This window comes from Ranitomeya variabilis, chromosome 3 (assembly GCF_051348905.1).
Source record: "Ranitomeya variabilis isolate aRanVar5 chromosome 3, aRanVar5.hap1, whole genome shotgun sequence".
NCBI lineage: Eukaryota > Metazoa > Chordata > Amphibia > Anura > Dendrobatidae > Ranitomeya > Ranitomeya variabilis.
Window position 1 is genome coordinate 447273656 of NC_135234.1, and position 20177 is coordinate 447293832.

The window sequence follows — 20177 nt, forward strand, 5'->3', positions numbered from 1 at the left end:
GTTCTTTTGGCATACATATATAATAGGGGTTCTCTTTGCAATAGGCAAAATTGTCCCTTTGCAATAGTGCCAGGTTTTGCTGCCCAAGGCTCATTTTCATGCCTCTTTCATGATTTTTATTCTAAATACAGTTCTTCTGGAGGGTGAAGTCCTACACAGGTTTTTAACACCAATTTACTAAGTTGATAGGCCAAGCAGAAGCCTAAAAATTTAAAAGGGTTCTCCGAGAATTAGATAACATAGTGTCCCTGATATACCGGTAATTCAAACTGCATTCCATCCTAGTCACGTAACAGTTAAGCAAGTTGAAGATTAAATGATCTTTAAAAGGCCTAATGTTAAAGGTGACACATTTCCTTTGTATTTTATGCAACAACTAAAATATTTTGCAATGTTTTACATTTTAAAACTACAAAAAGGAAAATGGGCAGATGCAAAACTTTGGGCACCATTGGAGATTTGTGTGCTCAGATAACTTTGACCAAGGTTTCAGACCTTAATTAGACTGTTAGAGTTTTGGCTTGTTCACTCTCATTGTTAGGAAAGTCCAAGCGTTGAAAATTTCCCAACTTTATAAAAAACCAACCTCCTCTAACCTTGTGCCAAAAAACAGCAGCCATGGATTTTTCTAAGCAGCTGCCTAGCACTCTGAAAATGAAAATTGTGGAGGCCCACATAGCAGGAGAAGGCTATAAGAAGATTTTCAAGTTGACCTTTTCTCAGTTAAAAATGTAATTAAGAAATGGCAGTTAACAGGAACAGTGGAGGTCATGATAAGGTCTGGAATGCTAAGCAAATTGTCAGTGAGAGGCTGCTTGTAGGATAGCTAGTGAGGCAAATCAGAACCCCATCTTAGACCTTCAGGAAGATTTAGCAGACTCTGGATTTGTGGTACATTATTCTACTGTTCAGATATACCTGCACAAATATGGCCTTCATGGAAGAGTCCTTAGAAAAAAACCTCTACTGCGTCCTCATCATATAATTAAGAGTCAGAAGTATGCAAAAGAACATCTAAATAAGTCTGAGCATATTGGAAACAAGTCGTGTTGACCAATGAGGGTAAGATAGAACTCTTTGGTCACAATGATCCAAGGTATGTGTGGAGAAAAAAGGGCACAGACTTTCCAGAAAAGAAAATCTTACCAACCTTAAGAATGGGGGTGGATCAATCATGTTTTGGGGTTGTGTTGCAGCCATTAGCACAGGGAATATTTCACAAGAAGAGGAAAGAATGGATTCAATGAAATTTCAACAAATTCTTGATGCAAATATAACACCATCAGTATAAAAGCTGAAGTTGAAAAGAGGATGGCTTCTTCAAATGGATAGCGATCCTAAACACAAGTCAAAATCCACAATAGACTACCTCAAAAGGTGCAAGCTGAAAGTTTTACAATGGCCCTCACAGTGCCCTGATCTGAACATCATTGAAAATCTGTGGCTAGACTTCAAAATAGCAGTGCATTCAAGATGACCCCGTAATCTCACAGAACTGGAAGAATTTTCCAAGGAAGAATGTATGCAAATCTCTCAAACAAGAATTGAAAAACTCTTGTCTGGCTACAAAAAACATATACAAGCTGTGATACTTGCAAAACGGCGTGCTACTAAGTACAAATCATGCAAGGTAGCCAAACTTTAGCATTTCCTTTTTGTAATATTTAGAATTTAAAAATGGCAATATTTTTTTGCGTAAAATACAAAGGAAATGTGTCATCTTTAATGGGAACCTGTCAGCAGGATTTTGCTAAGTAAACTACAAGCATTGTCAGATTGGCACTGTTACACTGATTAAAATGATACCTGGGGTGAAGAAATCCATCCTGTGGTTGTCAAGATTTCCACTCTGTTTCTGTCTTTTTGTTACTTTGTGTCAGTGCTGTCAGTCTGTGCTGGGTTTGTGCTGCAATCACCTGTGTTCATTTTCCTTAATCAGGCTTCTACTTAAACATGCTAGTTTCTCACCCCAGTGTCAATTGCACACTTGCTGTTGCCTGGGGAAAATTGATCCCTCTGTGCTCTGTGCCTGACCCAGCTTGACTTGATTCTCTTCCCGGACTCAGACCCTTTGCTTGTGACCTGACCTTGCTTGTGTCTGCCCCCTGTAATCTCTCTTGTCTCTTTGGCTTTCCTGACCTAATCTCATGTATTGGACATCGGCTCTGACTTCCCTTTGTCGTACTGCGCCATTTCCTGGACCTCACCTCGGATTGTTGACCTCCCTTTACTTACAGTAAGTAGTGTACATATTTACTGTCGTGACTCGCCTCTCAGTGGTTCTTGTGTAATCAGTGAAGTTTTCAGCTAATGAGATGCTCATGCTCGGGGCGGGACTGAAGGCAGAGGCTTATCTTGGTGCTGTAGGCCAGAGAAACCAAGAAGAGACCTGCTCACAGGCCCACCCCAAAGCACAAACAGTCTGTCTCTTTCTCTCTGTCTCAATGATGAGGAGCATGTCTGTGTAACTCTGTGGCAGAGCAGGGAGACCGCCACCCAACCGCTATGGGGTCCATGGGCGGGGTGGTGCCAGCAGTGATGAGAGAGGAAGAGTCATGTTCTCTCTGTCATCATTTCCCCTTTGCGTCTGATGTCACTGATGCAGACACTGTCAGTGGGTGCGATTATGTCATTACTTGGCGTCCGCAGTCCTGAGATGTGCGGGTGATTGGAGGAGAGGTGAGTATAGTATTTTTTTATACTCTATGGAGGCATATGGGGAGTGCATTACGCTATATCGAGGTTTATGGTTGTGCATTATACTATATAGAGGCCCCTGGGGAGTACCTTATACTAAATTGAGGTCTATGGAGGGTGCATTATACTACATAAAGGACTATGGGGAGTGCATTATACTATATGAAGGACTATGGACAGTGCATTTAGTATATGGAGTCCTATGGGGACTTCATTATACTATATAGAGGCATATGGGGAGTGCATTATATTATATATATGCATATGGAGAAGTGTATTATACTATATGGAGGCCTATGGGGAATGCAATTTACTATATAGCGGGCAATGCAGAGTGCATTACACTATATATAGAGACCTATGAGGAGTGCATTATATTGTATAGAGGCCTATGGAGAGTGCATTATACTATATAGAGGCCTATGGACAGTGCATTAGAGTATATGGAGGCCTATTGGGAGTGCATTATACTATAGAGAGGCCTACAGACAGTGCATTATACTATACTATATGGAAGCCTATGTGGATTATACTATATGGAGGCCTATAAGGAGTACATTTTACTATATAGAGACCTATGGGAAGTGCATTATACTATATGAAGGACTAATGGGAGGTCATTATACTATATAAAGGTATATGAGTAGTGCAGTATACTATATGGACAAATATGTGGTGCATTATACTATATGGAGGCTATTTAGTGGACCATCATGCAGTGTGGGGATTACAGCAAGGGGGTCAACATACAGTGGGGGAGCTAATGTGGGGTCTTTGTACAATGTGAGGGCCATCATACAGTGTTGGAGCCATCAAAAAGTTTAGGGGCTACTAAGGGGTCAGTATACTGTGTGTGGGGTACTATACAGTGAGGGGGCATTATACTGTGTATAAGAGAGCATCATCCTGTGTAGAGGAGAGCTGATCATGGGGGAGACTCGGGACATTATTAAATGATAAGTGGACACTTATTACTATAGGGAGACTCAGTTTATTGTGACTGTCAAATTGGCAGACAGAGGGCATTATTACTTTCTAGGAAGAAAAATGTGGGCACTGTTTTCTAGGGCACTTGCACAGGGCACTAATATATTCTAGAGGTTTGTTTTACTATCTAGAGTGTACACAGTACAGTACCAGTAATAGGAACACATGTGGCAGCAGTGGATCAGTATTGGAATATCAGCTGGATGAGGCGTTTGTGCGGGTTGGGAATAGATGGGGCAGTTCTAGAAATGTGAGAAGTCAAATGTGTCTTAATCTCTTTAGACGAGTCTGGGCTGGGAGAATTTGTCATGTTGGTCTGGACCTGATGGAAAAGACGGGAAAAGTGAACGATTCCATCAGAAAGAGCATAAGTTGTAAGTCACCATCAATAACTGTACTGTAATCTCTTATATGTTCTGCAGGACTGGTATCTACCACTATATGTCACCTTGTGGCAGTAATATCAGTGTTGGTCTTTGTATAGAGAATATTTTCAGTAACGGCCCAGTCATCTGCTAAGGTTCTCCCACATCCACTATTAGGGTGTGCCACCATAGTTGTAATCAGGGTTACCTGGTTGGGGCCCACTCAAGATTCGTCTCCCCCTGAACCAAAACCCCTAGCTATGCCTCTGAAAAGAAAGATTTATATTTCTTCACATATGACAGCCTGACTGAGGTATATGTGTGATACAGCTCTTGTTAGTTGACACACTGGTCTTGGGAACTACATATCTTCAGTCTGTACGTAACTAAGACAGGCTGCAGTTTGAATTATACCAGGGACACCATTTTATCTCATTCTCAGAGAACCCCTTTAAGCATAATACTATTTTTCAGTACTTTTTGCATCTGCCATTTGCCTTAATTATACTATCTATTACTTTTGGAAGACTATTATTTTTACAAAATAAGTTTGCAAGAATGTTTTTCTACCTTTAAAGTTTAGTTTTAGAAATTAAGAGCCTTTTCACTCTTCATCTTTTCATGATACACGTCATCTCAGTCTTAAAGCACCACTTTTTTATATTTTACCACTAAAATGGTGTCACCAATGTAAGGTCCCTACCCCAGTCTTATGCTTACCAGACACTGTGTTCATCTGTTATTGGTGCCAAACCAGTCCCCTCATGCAGATTGTGACCTGCTGGATCAGTCTGGTGTTAGCTGGGCGAGCCGGGGATTACTTCTCAATGTAAGTCTATGAGAGGCAGAACGAGGCCAGAACCATGCTCTCATAGATTTACATTGAGTACTTTAAACTAAGTGAAAGACAGTGTCCAAGTTTGGGTGAATTAAATAAATCTTTTATTCCACTACAAATAGAGTGCAACGTTCCGACCAGATACATATCTTTGTCAAGCATGACTTGTATATGGTCGAAACATTGCACTGTATTTGGCGTGGAATAAAAGAAAATGTATTTGCTTGACACAAGCTTGGACATGGTCTTTCACTTAGTTTGCAGCAATTTTTTCCCAGTGAGCTCCTTGGAGTCCTTGATGCTGCCTCCTCCTGTGGGAATGATGATCCGGTTTCCTAATGTGTCCTAGATGAGTGCTGAGGGCAAATTTGTACTTGTTGCATTGAGAGCTCGTGACCGTTATCTCTAACTTCTGGTCATTCAGAAATTGCAGTCACAGGACGATGGATGGAAGTATGTTGCTAGGGGCAGGGCACTTTCATTAGTCCTACCAATCCAGCACTAAAATAAGAAAAATCCGCTGGAGAAGTGCTTTAATTAAATGTATTGTAAGTCAATGAGAGCCAAAACGAGGCCAGAACAAGGATCTCGTAGACTTGCATTGAGAACTTGTGACCTTTACCTCTGACTTCCGATCAGTCAGAAGTTGCGGTCACAAGATGGCGGCACAGGAGCTGAAGTATAATACTAAGATCAGGGAACTTGGGTTAGTGGCACCATGCTGAAATAAAAAAAAATGCTGAACTGTTGCTTTAAATTATAGCATACAGTCTAATGAATGGGCAAACAAGTAATAAAGGTTTGGATTAAAGGGAACCTGTCATTTTGGAAAATGCTATTTATCTGCAGATATAGGATCAATCTATAGGTAAATAGCATTGCAATAAAATGGCTGTCTTACTGAAATAATATTTTTTTAACCCCTTCCCACCGAAGCCTGTTTTCACCTTCCTATCAGGCCAAATGTTTCAATTCTGACCACCGTCACTTTATGTGGTAAAAACTGTGGAACACTTCAATGGATCTCACAATATGATTTAAAAATTTGAAAATATAGAAAATTTGACTAGATCTTTGAAAAATTCTCAATTTTAAACTTTGAATTCTTATGCCCTCAAATCAGTTATACCACACAAAATAATGAAATAACATTTTACACAGGTCTACTTTATGTCAGCATTAGAGATGAGCGAGTATACTCGTTGCTCGGGGTTTCCCGAGCACACTCGGGTGGTCTCCGAGTATTTGTTAGTGTTCGGAGATTTAGTTTTCATCACCGCAGCTGAATGATTTACAGCTACTAGCCAGCCTGAGTACATGTGGGGGTTGCTTGGTTGCTAGGGAAATCATGCTGCTGAGATGATGAAAACCTTATCTCCAAGCAGTTACAAATATTCGGAGACCACCCAAGCGTGCTCAGGACAACCCGAGCAACGAGTATATTCGCTTATCACTAGTCAGCATCCTTTTTCAAACATTTTTTTTGTTAGGAAGTTAGAAGCGTTAAAAGTTTAGCAGTAATTTTTCATATTTCTAAGGAAATTTACAAATCCTATTTTTTTAAGGACTTCACCTTTTGAAGTGACTTTGAGGGTCCTATCTGTCAGAAAACCTTCAAACAAGACCCCACTATAAAAACAGCACCCCTCACAGTATTCAAAACTGCATTCAGGAAGTTTGTTAACCTTTCCGGTGCTTCACAGGAATAATAACAAAGTGGAAAAAAATTATGTAAAAAATTTCACAAAAATGTTGCTTTAGCTCTAAAGTTTTTATTTTCACAAGGATGACAGCAGAAAATGGGCCACCCAGTTTGTTGTTCAATTTCTTCTGAGTATACTGAAGCTCCACGTGTGGAGAGAACTACTGTTTGGGCGCACTACAGAGCTCGGAAGGAAAGGAGTGCTACTTGACTTTTAAGCTCAGATTTGGCTTCAAGAGACTGAAAACGCCATGTCACATTTGAACAGCTGTAGAGTTTCCAAAAGAGCAGACCCCATTTTGGAAACTACACCTCTCAAAGAATTTATCTAGGGGTATGGTGAGCATCTTGAACTTATACAATTGTGGCCAAAAGTATTGACACCCCTGCAATACTCAGTTTCTTCCTGAAAATGATTGCAAACACAAATTCTTTGGTATTATTATCTTCATTTAATTTGTCTTAAATGAAAAAACACAAAAAGAATTGTCCTAAAGCCAAATTGGATATAATTCCACACCAAACATAAAAAAGGGGGTGGACAAAAGTATTGGCACTGTTCGAAAAATCATGTGATGCTTCTCTAATTTGCATAATTAACAGCACCTGTAACTTACCTGTGGCACCTAACAGGTGTTGGCAATAACTAAATCACACTTGCAGCCAGTTGACATGGATTAAAGTTGACTCAACCTCTGTCCTGTGTCTTTGTGTGTACCACAGGCATGTCACACACGCGTCCCGCGGGCCGCATGCGGCCCTTTACAGGCATATCTGCGGCCCGCACAAAAGTCTCAAACTTTGTCCGCCCCCACAGACAGACAGACCAGTGAGATAATCCCCCCGTGCTGCTGCGCTACTAGTACCCGCCCGCCGGGCGCCGGCCCGGTTCGCTTGCTTGTTGTGACTAGTGAGAGTGACAACAAGAGGAGTCCTGTCCCTGCATGCTCCCTGGGCCCTGACAACCGCTGAGAGCCGCTGGCACTTCCGCATCAGGGAAGCGCCAGCAGCGGCTGACGTCACTGAGCGTGTGACAGGCTGCTTCAGTTCATTCGTCGTCACTCGCGGTCGTTGCGCCGGTGACTCGTCGTTACTGTCTCACTCGCACTCGCTGTGTGTTCAGTTTGTGGTTGGAGAGTCCAGGTGACGTCGTCGGTGCCGGTGGTAAGTGGCGTGCTCCAGACGCGGCCACGGGGACCGGGTGGAGCTGATGTCTGACTCTGAAACCTGCCTGCTGCATAGGGGGAGGGTGTGTAGGACTGGAGGAGCAGATCCTTGTACTATGGGGGTGTCTGTGTCAGACTGGAGGAGCAGATCCTCTTGTATTATGGGGGTCCCTATATTTCTGGAGGTGGAGGATCAGATCCTGGTACTTCCACCTCCAGAAATATAGGGACCCCCATAATACAAGAGGATCTGCTCCTCCAGTCTGACACAGACACCCCCATACAAAATCTTCTCTGAGAACAAGGCTGACTGATCACCACTTATCATCTTTGATCAAAGTAGGCACTGGGTTGTCATTTCAGCCTGATATACCAACAATTGTTAGCACAAAGAGGTGTCAAGCCTCAGGACAAAACACTAATGATTGAAAAAAATGATAGCAAATAAATGTTTAGTTTTTATTTGCTGTATTTTTGTTAAATATATTAGTTGCTGTTGCGCACTGCAAATATACACTCACCGGCCACTTTATTAGGTACACCATGCTAGTAACGGGTTGGACCACCTTTTGCCTTCAGAACTGCCTCAATTCTTCGTGGCATAGATTCAACAAGGTGCTGGAAGCATTCCTCAGAGATTTTGGTCCATATTGACATGATGGCATCACACAGTTGCCGCAGATTTGTCGGCTGCACATCCCAAAGATGCTCCATACAAGGCAGGATGGATCCATGCTTTCATGTTGTTTACGCCAAATTCTGACCCTACCATCCGAATGTCGCAGCAGAAATCGAGACTCATCAGACCAAGCAACGTTTTTCCAATCTTCTACTGTCCAATTTCGATGAGCTTGTACAAATTGTAGCCTCAGTTTCCTGTTCTTAGCTGAAAGGAGTGGTACCCGGTGTGGTCTTCTGCTGCTGTAGCCCATCTGCCTCAAAGTTCGACGCACTGTGCGTTCAGAGATGCTCTTAGGCCTACCTTGGTTGTAACGGGTGGCGATTTGAGTCACTGTTGCCTTTCTATCAGCTCAAACCAGTCTGCCCATTCTCCTCTGACCTCTGGCATCAACAAGGCATTTCCGCCCACAGAACTGCCGCTCACTGGATTTTTTTTCTTTTTCGGACCATTCTCTGTAAACCCTAGAGATGGTTGTGCGTGAAAATCCCAGTAGATCAGCAGTTTCTGAAATACTCAGACCAGCCCTTCTGGCACCAACAACCATGCCACGTTCAAAGGCACTCAAATCACCTTTCTTCCCCATACTGATGCTCGGTTTGAACTGCAGGAGATTTTCTTGACCATGTCTACATGCCTAAATGCACTGAGTTGCCGCCATGTGATTGGCTGATTAGAAATTAAGTGTTAACAAGAAGTTGGACAGGTGTACCTAATAAAGTGGCCAGTGAGTGTATGTTGCTGTTACATATTACTACTTCATATCTTGTTTTCATGACTGCTGTTACAGTACGTGTGTGACATTAGCTGCTGTGTGCGGCCCTCGCAACAACCTCTTGTTACTCATGTGGCCCTCGGGGTACCCTGAGTTTGACATGCCTGGTGTACCACATTGAGCATGGAGAAAAGAAAGATGACCAAAGAACTGTCTGAGGACTTGGGAAACCAAATTGTGAGGAAGCATGAGCAATCTCAAGGCTACAAGTCCATCTCCAAAGACCTGAATGTTCCTGTGTCTACCGTGCGCAGTGTCATCAAGAAGTTTAAAGCCCATGGCACTGTGGCTAACCTCCCTAGATGTGGACGGAAAAGAAAAATTGACAAGAGATTTCAACGCAAGATTGTGCGGATGTTGGATAAAGAACCTCGACTAACATCCAAACAAGTTCAAGCTGCCCTGCAGTCCGAGAGTACAACAGTGTCAACCCGTACTATCCGTCGGCGTCTGAATGAAAAGGGACTGTATGGTAGGAGACCCAGGAAGACCCCACTTCTTACCCCGAGACATAAAAAAGCCAGGCTGGAGTTTGCCAAAACTTACCTGAAAAAGCCTAAAACGTTTTGGAAGAATGTTCTCTGGTCAGATGAGACAAAAGTAGAGCTTTTTGGGCAAAGGCATCAACATAGAGTTTACAGGAGAAAAAAAGAGGCATTCAAAGAAAAGAACATGGTCCCTACAGTCAAACATGGTGGAGGTTCCCTGACGTTTTGGGGTTGCTTTGCTGCCTCTGGCACTGGACTGCTTGACTGTGTGCAAGGCATTATGAAGTCTGAAGACTACCAACAAATTTTGCAGCATAATGTAGGGCCCAGTGTGAGAAAGCTGGGTCTCCCTCAGAGGTCATGGGTCTTCCAGCAGGACAATGTAGTAAATTAAATGGTCAGCACAGCCCAAAGGTGGAGGTGCATGAAAATAGGTGCCCAGACCTTAAGACGTAGTATAGAGAAATATTCAGCACACTCCAAAGAAGTCTGATGCAAGGAGGGGTGTTTAATACATACAGTATTCACAGTCACAAACGTTTCGGTCAAACCTGCGGTGGATGCCGCGTCCCTCACCCCTGGATCCTGAATAGTGATGACCGGCTAGGTTAGCCCTCTATGAATTAGCCTGATCTACCTCCCTTGCTCGACCAGCTAGTGTCAGCCCTCCATTTGGAAGCTATTATTCTTACCGTACTTCATAAGTTGATGCAAAATTCTATATTAGTACGGGTGTACAATCTAACGCCTTGTAAACATTAGAACACACTGATGAAGGTCTTTTGTTTGACCAAAACGTTTGTGACTGTGAACACTGTATGTATTAAACACCCCCCCTTGCATCAGACTTCTTTGGAGTGTGCTGAATATTTCTCTATACTACTTCCAGCAGGACAATGACCCAAAACAAACTTCAAAAAGCACTAGAAAATAGTTTGAGAGAAAGCACTGGAGACTTCTAAGGTGGCCAGCAATGAGTCCAGACCTGAATCCCATAGAACACCTGTGGAGAGATCTAAAAATGGCAGTTTGGAGAAGGCACCCTTCAAATATCAGGGACCTGGAGCAGTTTGCCAAAGAAGAATGGTCTAAAATTCCAGCAGAGCATTGTAAGAAACTCATTGATGGTTACCGGAAGCGGTTGGTCGCAGTTATTTTGGCTAAAGGTTGTGCAACCAAGTATTAGGCTGAGGGTGCCAATACTTTTGTCTGGCCCGTTTTTGGAGTTTTTTGTGAAATGATCAATGTTTTGCTTTTTGCTTCATTTTCTTTTGTGTTTTTTCATTTAAGCCAAATTAAATGAAGATAATAATACCAAAGAATTTGTGTTTGCAATCATTTTCAGGAAGAAACTGAGTATTATCTGACAGAATTGCAGGGGTGTGAATACTTTTGGCCACAACTGTAGGTGCTTCACAGAATTTTAAAACATTGGACCATAAAAATGAAAAATTATGGGGGGGTTTTCACAAAAATGTTGCTTTAGCACCAAATGTTTCATTTTCACAAGGGTAACAGGACATAATAGAAAAGCTAATTTGTTGAACAATTTCTACTTCATACACCGATGCCCCAGATGTGGGGAAAAACTACTGTTTAGGCACCTGGCAGGGCTCGGAAGGTAAAGATCACTAAAGTGCTTTAAAAGGTATTCATACTCCATGAACTTGTCCATGTCTTTTTCATATTACACCCACAAATGTAAATGTATTTTATTGGGATTTAATGTGATATACAAACACAAAGTAGCAACGATTTTTGTTGTGTAAATGAAATGATACATGGTTTCAAAATATCAATACTTCTTTGTAGGACCACCTTTCACTTCAATTACTGTTGTAAGTCCTTTGGGTTATGTCTCTGCCAGCTTTGAACAACAAGGGGCTGAAATTTTTGTCAATTCTTCTTTGCAAACTAGCTCTAGATCAGTGAAAGTGGATGAAGAACATCTGTGAACAGCAATTTTCAAGTTTTATCACTGGGATTTAGGTCTGGATTTTGACTGGCCCATTCAAACACATGAATAAAACTGAAGGCATATTTTTTTTACTAGAAATTAGTACTTTAAATTTTCTGTACATTACTGGAAATGTTCCTAATTTTAGAATTTTTCTCTTTAAAAATCAAATTAATTGTGACAACACAAGAAAATGTGACCATAAATGCATGCCAATAAAAGGTACAAAATATTCAGTAACTTATATTTTTCTCCTATATTACATTTTCACTATATTTATTTCAGGTGTCCTTACTGGAAATTGCACACCTATCAACAATGAAATCAAGTCTTGTGAAGTCTATGCTTGGTGTCCTGTGGAAAATGACTATGTTATTCCTAAGTATGCGCTTGTCAATTATGAAAATTTCTTAACATACCTTAATATTCTGTATGTATCTTATGAGAATTTTTGAGTCTGTAGGACAGATCATTTGTGAGGAAACTTCCTAGAAAGGCTGACCATAAATATCTGCAGTGATTATATATGACTGCAGATTTGCAAACCCCGCCAGTGTTCAATATGCACACTGTCAGGATTCTGCTGCATTGCCTGCGAGAGGAGCCACAGTAAGTATGTGATTTGCTTTGATGCGGTCACATGCTGAGTAGCTTCTCATCTGCTTTACAGAATAGAACATTGATAGAGACAAGAAAAGTTGTTAGTCAACATACCTGACCACTCGATCGAGATTGAAATAGAGGGTGACCCTGAAAGCATATGGAACACTTGCAGGATTCATCACTCTGCAGTCACATTGGTGTACCCATCAAAGTTGCCAACCATCCAGAAATTCCAAGACAGTTCTTAAAAATAGGGCACTTTTTTACCCTTAAAAAACATGTAAGGTGTCCGTAATTTTTTTGATGATGAAGAAACATTATACAGATAATTTGACTTTAATCATCATCATTTTACAGTTTACAGTGAATGCAGCTGATGGCGTCATATCAGAATTATGGTCTGTAGACATGTATGCTGTTCAGAAAAATTGACAACCCTGGTGCCCATACATATTTAATTTAGGTTTGCTACTAGTATTGTTCATTTCCAAAATCATTATTCTTTACATTCAATTTCTGGTTGTCAAAATATCACTTTACTTGATTTTACTAATATTTTATCCAGAGGGGAAAATAAGTATTTGATACACTTCCGGTTTTGCAAGTTTTCCCACCTACAAAGCATGGAGAGGTCTGTAATTTTTATACTAGATAAATTTTGACTGTGAGAGACAGAATCTTAACAAAAATCCAGAAAATCACATTGCGTGATATTTACATAATTAATTTGCATTTTATTGCATTAAATAAGTGTTTGATACAAAAGAAAAACAGAACTTAATATTTGTCACAGCAATCTTTGTTTGCAATTACTGAGGTCAGACTTTTCCTGTGGTTCTTGACTAAGTTTGCACACACTGGAGCAGGGATTTGGCCCACTCCTCCATACAGATCTTTTCCACATTTTTCAGGTTTCAGGGCTGTCGTTGGGCAACATTGAGTTTCAGCTCTCTCCACAGATTTTATATTGGGTTCAGGTCTGGAGACTGGCTAGGGGACTCCAGGACCTTGAAATGGTTCTTACGGAGCCACTCCTTAGTTGCCCTGGCTGTGTGTTTTGGGTCATTGTCATGCTGGAAGACCCAGCCACAACTCATCTTCAATGTTCTTACTGAGGGAAGGAGGTTGTTGGCCAAATCTCGCAATACATGACCCCATCCATCCTCCCTTCAATGCGGTGCAGTCGTCCTGTCCCCTTTGCAGAAAATCACCCCAAAGTATGATGTTTCCCTCACCATGCTTCATGATTTCTTCTTCTTCTTCCTCCAAACAAGGAGAGTGGAGTTGATACCAAAAAGTTATATTTTTGGTCTCATCTGACCACATGACCTTCTCCCATGCCTCCTATGGATGATCCAGATGATCATTGGCGCGCTTGAAATGGGCCTGGACATGTGCTGGCGTGAGCAGGGGGACCTTGTGTGCCCTGAAGGACTTTAATCCATGTCGTTGTACAGTATTGTGTCACTAACGGTAATGTTTGAGGCTGTGGTCCCAGCTCTCTTCAGGTCTTTGACCAGGTCCTCCCGTGTAGCTCTGGGACGATTCCTGACTTCTGTATGTATCATCCTCACCCCATAAGGCAAGATCTTGCATGGATCTCCAGAACCGAGGAAGAGTGACAGTCATATTGTGTTTTTTCCATTTTCTTTTTTTTTTTTTTCCAAACTGTTTTTATTAAACATTTTCAATTAAACATTTTCAACATTAGCATATTAACATACAAACATAGGTACACAGAATTACCTCCCTCTTTCCGGTATTACAGAAGCCCATTATTAAAGACGGTAGCTATTTTAGCGTTCCAATTTGCAAATTAAAGGCAAAGTACCTCTCAATCAAGATAAACATAAGGCTAAAAACATAGAAGTCAACATGGAAATACAATACGAGTGGACTACCACTCTGTAACTAGATAATCCCAAATGGTGAGAGAGGGGAAGTTATAGCTGAAGAAAAAATGAAAAACAAAAAAGAGGGGGGAGGGGTCAACAAACAGATTAGGGAAAGTCGAAGGGAGGGGAGGGGGGGGGGAACACACGGCTCCGCACTTCGCCCAATGTGTTATTTAGGAGACCACTCCGCTCACAAGGGTGTTCGGCCCGCTACCGCCTGTTCCAGGAACCATGTAGTTGTACAGAAGCATTGTTTGAGCCTCTGTTGTATATGCGTTGGAAGGATGGGTATAAGTGGCTGCCATAGTTCAAAAAAATTTTGGGTTTTTAGTTCTTTCTGAAGGGATGCTTCCACCCAATCCATCCTAAATAGGAAGGAGAGTTTGTCCAGGAAGATCCTCAGGGTGGGCACATTAGGTGCCAGCCAGGTTTGTAAAATCGTTTTCCGGGCCGAGGCCGAAATCATGTACAGGAATTTTCTACCATGAGTGGGGATCACAACCCCTTCATTAGTAATGTACCCGAAAAGAGCCCAGGCTGGGGTAAGAGCCACTCTATATGGTGTATGCGTATGAGTAAATACAAGTATGCGTTGCCAAAATTGTTGGATTTGTGAGCAAGCCCATAAACAGTGGAACATGTCTGCCTCGACCTCTCCACACCTGGAACAGATCGAACTCGGTATATTACCCATAAGAAAGTTGCGCCTTGGCGAGATATAGGATTTATGCATAATCTTCAACGCCATTTCCCAATAAGATGTAAACGGTGTAAATTTAAGCGTGTTCCTCAACATTTGTAAAATCAGAGTAGGTGTCAATGACGGGTCACTGAGCTGCCACTTCATTATTCCTGTGGAATGTTCTTCCCTCTCGGTCTCAGTTCTTAGGAATGTATAGTAGTCTGACACAAGCCTTTTCGTCAACTTGCATGTGGTAAGTTTAGTTATCAGCTTATCCTGCCAGTCATTATCACTGAAGCCACAAGTAACACTCGTCACATAGCTCTGTAGTTGCATGAAGTGGAAAGGGTGTGTATTGATGAAATCAAATAAAAGTGTCGCCTGGTTGAAGGTAAGGACCTTTTTGGAATGTACATCCACTAAGTCTCCCACCCTGCCCAGGCCTAATGTTTGCCAACCATGAAAAATGTGGTGTGCCTTCCCTGCCTGAAACCTAGAATTAGTACAAAACGTCTGTGCCAGTGACATCCGTGGTGATAGCCCCAATCTACGGCGTATGACAACCCAAGACCGCCAAATTGTTGTAAACAGAGGATTGGCTCTCAGCTCCTGGGGCATCAATGTGTAAGGCTCATGTAGTACGTTTACCAGTGACCTGCCTCCCATTAGTGATGTTTCAACCGCTAGAGCTGAGTATATAGAGGTACCCCTCAACCAGTCTCGGAGAATTCGCATGTTTGCTGCCAGGTTATACAGCTTAATGTCTGGGAAATTCACTCCGCCACTGGTTCGGGTTTGTGTGAGGGTATGGAATCCTATTCTGGGCCTCTTCCCTTGCCAGATAAATCTGCGAAACAGACGGTTAATATTATGTTCATCCACTGGTCTCAGATAAAATGGCAGGACATTGAATAGGTATAATAATCGGGGAAATGAGATCATTTTTATCAAATTTTCCCGGCCTATGAAGGACAAGGTAAACTTTTCCCATGCTGTCAACTCGTCCTGTAATGAGGTGATGTATGTTTGCAGGTTAGTTTTGTAAAGTTTTGCCGGGTCTCTTGTGATCTGAACCCCCTTGTTTTTTCCATTTTCTAATAATTTTGCCAACAGTTGTTGCTTTCTCACCAAGCTGCTTGCCTATTGTCCTGTAGCCCATCCCAGCCTTGTGCAGTCTACAATTTTATCCCTGGTGTCCTTAGACAGCTCTCTGGTCTTGGCCATGGTGGAGAGGTTGGAGTGTGATTGATTGAGTATGTGCACAGGTGTCTTTTATACAGGTAACGAGGTCAAACAGGTGCAATTAATACAGGTAATGAGTGCAGAATAGGAGGGCTTCTTAAAGAAAAACTAACTGCTCTGTGAGTGCCAGAATTCTTGCTGGTTGATGGGTGATCAAATACTTATTTCATGCAATTTAGTTATTTATAAATCATACCTTGTTATTTTCTGTTTTTCATATTCTGTCTCTCACATCTGAAGTGTACCTACAGTAAAAATTACAGACCTCTCCATTCTTTTTAGGTGGGAAAACTTTCAAAATCGGCAGTGTATCAAATACTAATTTTTCCCACTGTGTGTGTGTATATATATATGTATGCCTTCGCATGTCCTGTGTCAATTTGTAACCCAAATACTGGCACCATATAGTCTGATGATCATATGACATGCTAAGGCATTTTATATATGTGGGCCAGTAGGGACTTGCCATCCAATTATTTATACTGTAGTAGACACTGTGGCCCCCACTCACCAGCTGGTGGAGGGATGGCATTCAGTGGCTTCTGTGCACACCAATTTCTGCAGCATTCAGTGCCAACATCGCAGCACTGTACAGGAATACACAGTGTGATATGGGTAATATGGAGTTTCTATCACAGTCACCGTCCTGGGACAAAGTATCCACTTGTAATTTATGTTTCTGAAATTCAGTAATGTTTTTTCAAATAGTTTTTCTCTTCTAATGTAACATCTGAATGCTTCTGCATTGTGGTCTCATATTCTTGGTTGATATTACAGTCTAATTGCTACTTTTCTTTCAGCCCTCCATTATTGTTGCAGGCAGAAAACTTCACTTTATTTATAAAAAACAGTATTAGTTTTCCTAAGCATAAAGTTAACAGGTATGTATAACCAACATATTAACAATCATTTGCATTATGGATCATTTTGTTAGTTGTAAAAGAAATTATTTGCACTGTCGATACATTACATTCATTATTTCAGATTTTTTGAGCCACGAACATCTAAAATATCTAATTTGTTTTCTTCCCCCTTCCTAGAGCCATATTTTTTTATTTGTCTGTTTGTCTGAAGACATAGTCACAGGGGGGTTGTTTCTTTACAGGACGAGCTTTAGTTTTCACTGATTCCATTCATATATAAGATTCTGAATAATGGGAAAAAAATCAAAGTGGCCATTTTTTTTATTTATTTGTATTCTTCAATAATAAACTTAGCATTTTTTTAGATTTCCCTGACTTTAAAAAAATCAGAACTGTATAAAAATTGAATTGTGTCAGCATTTTTGAAAACCACAACTTTATTTTTTTCATCAATAGAGCTATTTGAGGTCTTGTTTTTTTGAATGGCATGCTGTACTTGTTATTTGAACCTTTTGGGGTACTGTGGTCTGTGATCGACTCCCTCGGCTGCTTAAAGAGGTAGTCACAGGAACACTTTACATTTACGTTTTAAACTGGTTTATTAAAACGTACTGCATAAACCAGTGCAAAGTTAAATCAATAAACATTGCCCTTAGAACAGGCTGTTAGTTATCAACTACCTGCCTGTTAGTTCTTAGACACATAGTAAAAATAATAAAATAGTTATGGGTAACCTCTTTGAGTTTAACAACTGCATTTAAGTGGAAAAAAGCAGCATTCTGGGTTAGCTCGATTCGCTGCTGTTAAGAGGTGGATGCCGAAAGACGGAGCTATTTATGAGCCAGAGTGCAAAGCTCAGAAGGGAGGAAGCGCCATGTTGGAGTTCACATTTTACTGGACTGGTTTGAGGGTGCTATGTCACATTGGCAGAGCCCATGAGGTGCCAGGTCAGCAGAACCTCCCATAAGAGACCCCATTTTACAAACTACACCTCCCAATGAATTCATCTACGGGTGCAGTGATCATATTGACACCACAAGTGGGTCACAGAATTTTATATCATTGAACAATGAAGAAAAAAATAATTGTATTTTTGCTACCAAAATTTTGTTTTAGCCCCACAATTTACATTTTCACACTGGGAAATGGATAAAAATGTGACCAAAATTTGTCCCATAATTTCTGCAGAATGTAGAAATACCTCATATGAGGCTGTACAGTACTGCTTAGCCATACAGAGACACTTGGGAGGGACAGAGTGCTATTGGCAAATAGCGCTCTGTGCATCCCAAGTCTCGCCATATGGCTAAGCAGTACTGTTATACAGGAGGCATCCTGGAGCGCAGAATGGAGTGGGTACAAAAACGCTGCAGATTCACAAAAAAAAAGTGACATGCTACTTCTTTTAAACTGCAGCGTTTCCACAGCGGATTTTCCTCAAAGTGTGCACAGCATTTTTTTTTCTCATTGATTTACATTGTACTGTAAATCAATTGCGGATCTGCAGCGTTTCTGCACCTCAAAAAACGCTGCAGATCCGCAGCAAATCCGCAACGTGTGCACATACCCTAATAGTTTGCGGACTTTTTGTGCAAACTTCCTTCCATCAGCAAGGGCATTGAAGATGAAACGTGGATGAGTCTTTCAGCATGATAATGATCCAAAGCACACCACCAGGGCAACGAAGAAGAGGCTTCGTAAGAAGCATATGAAGGTCCTCGAGTGGCCTAGCCAGTCTCCAGATCTCAACCCCACAGAAAACCTTTGGAGGGAGTTGAAAGTCCGTGTTGCCAAGCGACAGGCCCAAAACATCACTGTTCTAGACGCGATCGGCATGGAGGAATGGGCCAACATACCACAAACAGTGTGTGCCAACCTTGTGAAGACTTACAGAAAACATTTGACCTCTGTCATTGCCAACAAAAGGATACATAACAAAATATTGAGCTGAACTTTTGTTAAAGACCAAATACTTATTTTCAACCATAATTTGGAAAATAAATCTTGCCAAATCAGACAAGGTGATTTTCTGGATTTGTTTTCTCATTTTGACTCTCATAGTTGTGGTCTTCCTATGATGCCAATTACAGGCCTCTCTCATCTTTTTAAGTGGGAGAACTTGACTAATTGGTGGCTGACTAAATACTTTTCCTCCCCACTGTCACTGTGGGTAGTAATATCATATGCATACAATTCTATCACCCACAGGTTATATCCAACTGCACAATATAATATTAACAAAGTTATTTTTGGCCCTTCTTGCAGTTTATACATCAACCCCACACCCCCCGCCCCCTTTCTAATCTCTTCCCATTTCCCACAGGGCTGAGTAGGGATAGCCGACATTGAGCAGGGGCGCCAGCTCGCAGGTTTTATGGTGCCAACCTCTGTTGGCAGGTAGGAGTAGTCTAGCTATCCAATAAGTACAGGCATCTCCTGGTTTCTATCTCGATCCTTTTAATGGTGGTAGTGGTCTCTTTTAATATCACAATTTTTGCGTCATGACATTAATAAAGGTTACATTTATAATTGAGTATTTTCACACGTTGAATCAACTGTCTCATCCTACCTGTACAGAGGATATTTTTAGCTGTGATTCATTAAGTAAAGAAACAAATTGCAAAGTTCTAATTGCCTTTAGAATTGATATTGCCATAATGCATCTATATTTTTCAGACAGAATCTAGTGGAATCAGTAACCAGCAGTTACCTGAAAACTTGTACTTATCATAAAGTTACAGACCCACTGTGTCCTGTATTTCGACTGGGATATATTGTGGAGCAAACAGGACAAAAGTTTAGTGACATAGCACGAAAGGTAATATTACTGGGCAGCTTTAGTTATTGGTCGTTGTGTACCTCAGCGTGTTACCATTTAAAAACTGTGTGCTCTACTACTGTAATGTCATGTCCATTAAAATGGCTTCAACTTTTCATGCCCAGACACAGAAAAGGAGCAGTCCTAGCAAGAAAATGATATTCTTGAGCATATATATACTTGTATGTGTACTTTATATAATCTGGTGCTGTGGATTGTTAACTAACCCACTCATTTCTTGAGTGTAATATTCACGAAATCAGTGTAATAATTATACTCTTGCTGCAGTAAAACCTGCAGGCCGTCGATATCAGCAGAGGAAGCTAAGCCTGGCCACTCATGTCTCTTGCAGTGGCCACAATAGCTTACCATTTAAACGGGTTTTCCGATTAACAAACTTAATTTTAATCAACATTTTAA

The 20177-nt window shown here is 41.2% G+C and overlaps 1 protein-coding gene across 1 annotated transcript in view; it reads left to right on the forward strand.

Moving 5' to 3' along the window:
* Positions 1-20177, forward strand: part of LOC143816293 (P2X purinoceptor 1-like) — a 207433-nt gene that overhangs the window by 95912 nt on the left and 91344 nt on the right. Inside the window, exons 6-8 of the mRNA XM_077296495.1 lie at positions 11940-12036; positions 16877-16957; positions 19616-19757. Of these exons, the coding sequence (XP_077152610.1) occupies positions 11940-12036; positions 16877-16957; positions 19616-19757 (320 nt within the window). The remainder of the gene's footprint in view (positions 1-11939; positions 12037-16876; positions 16958-19615; positions 19758-20177) is intronic.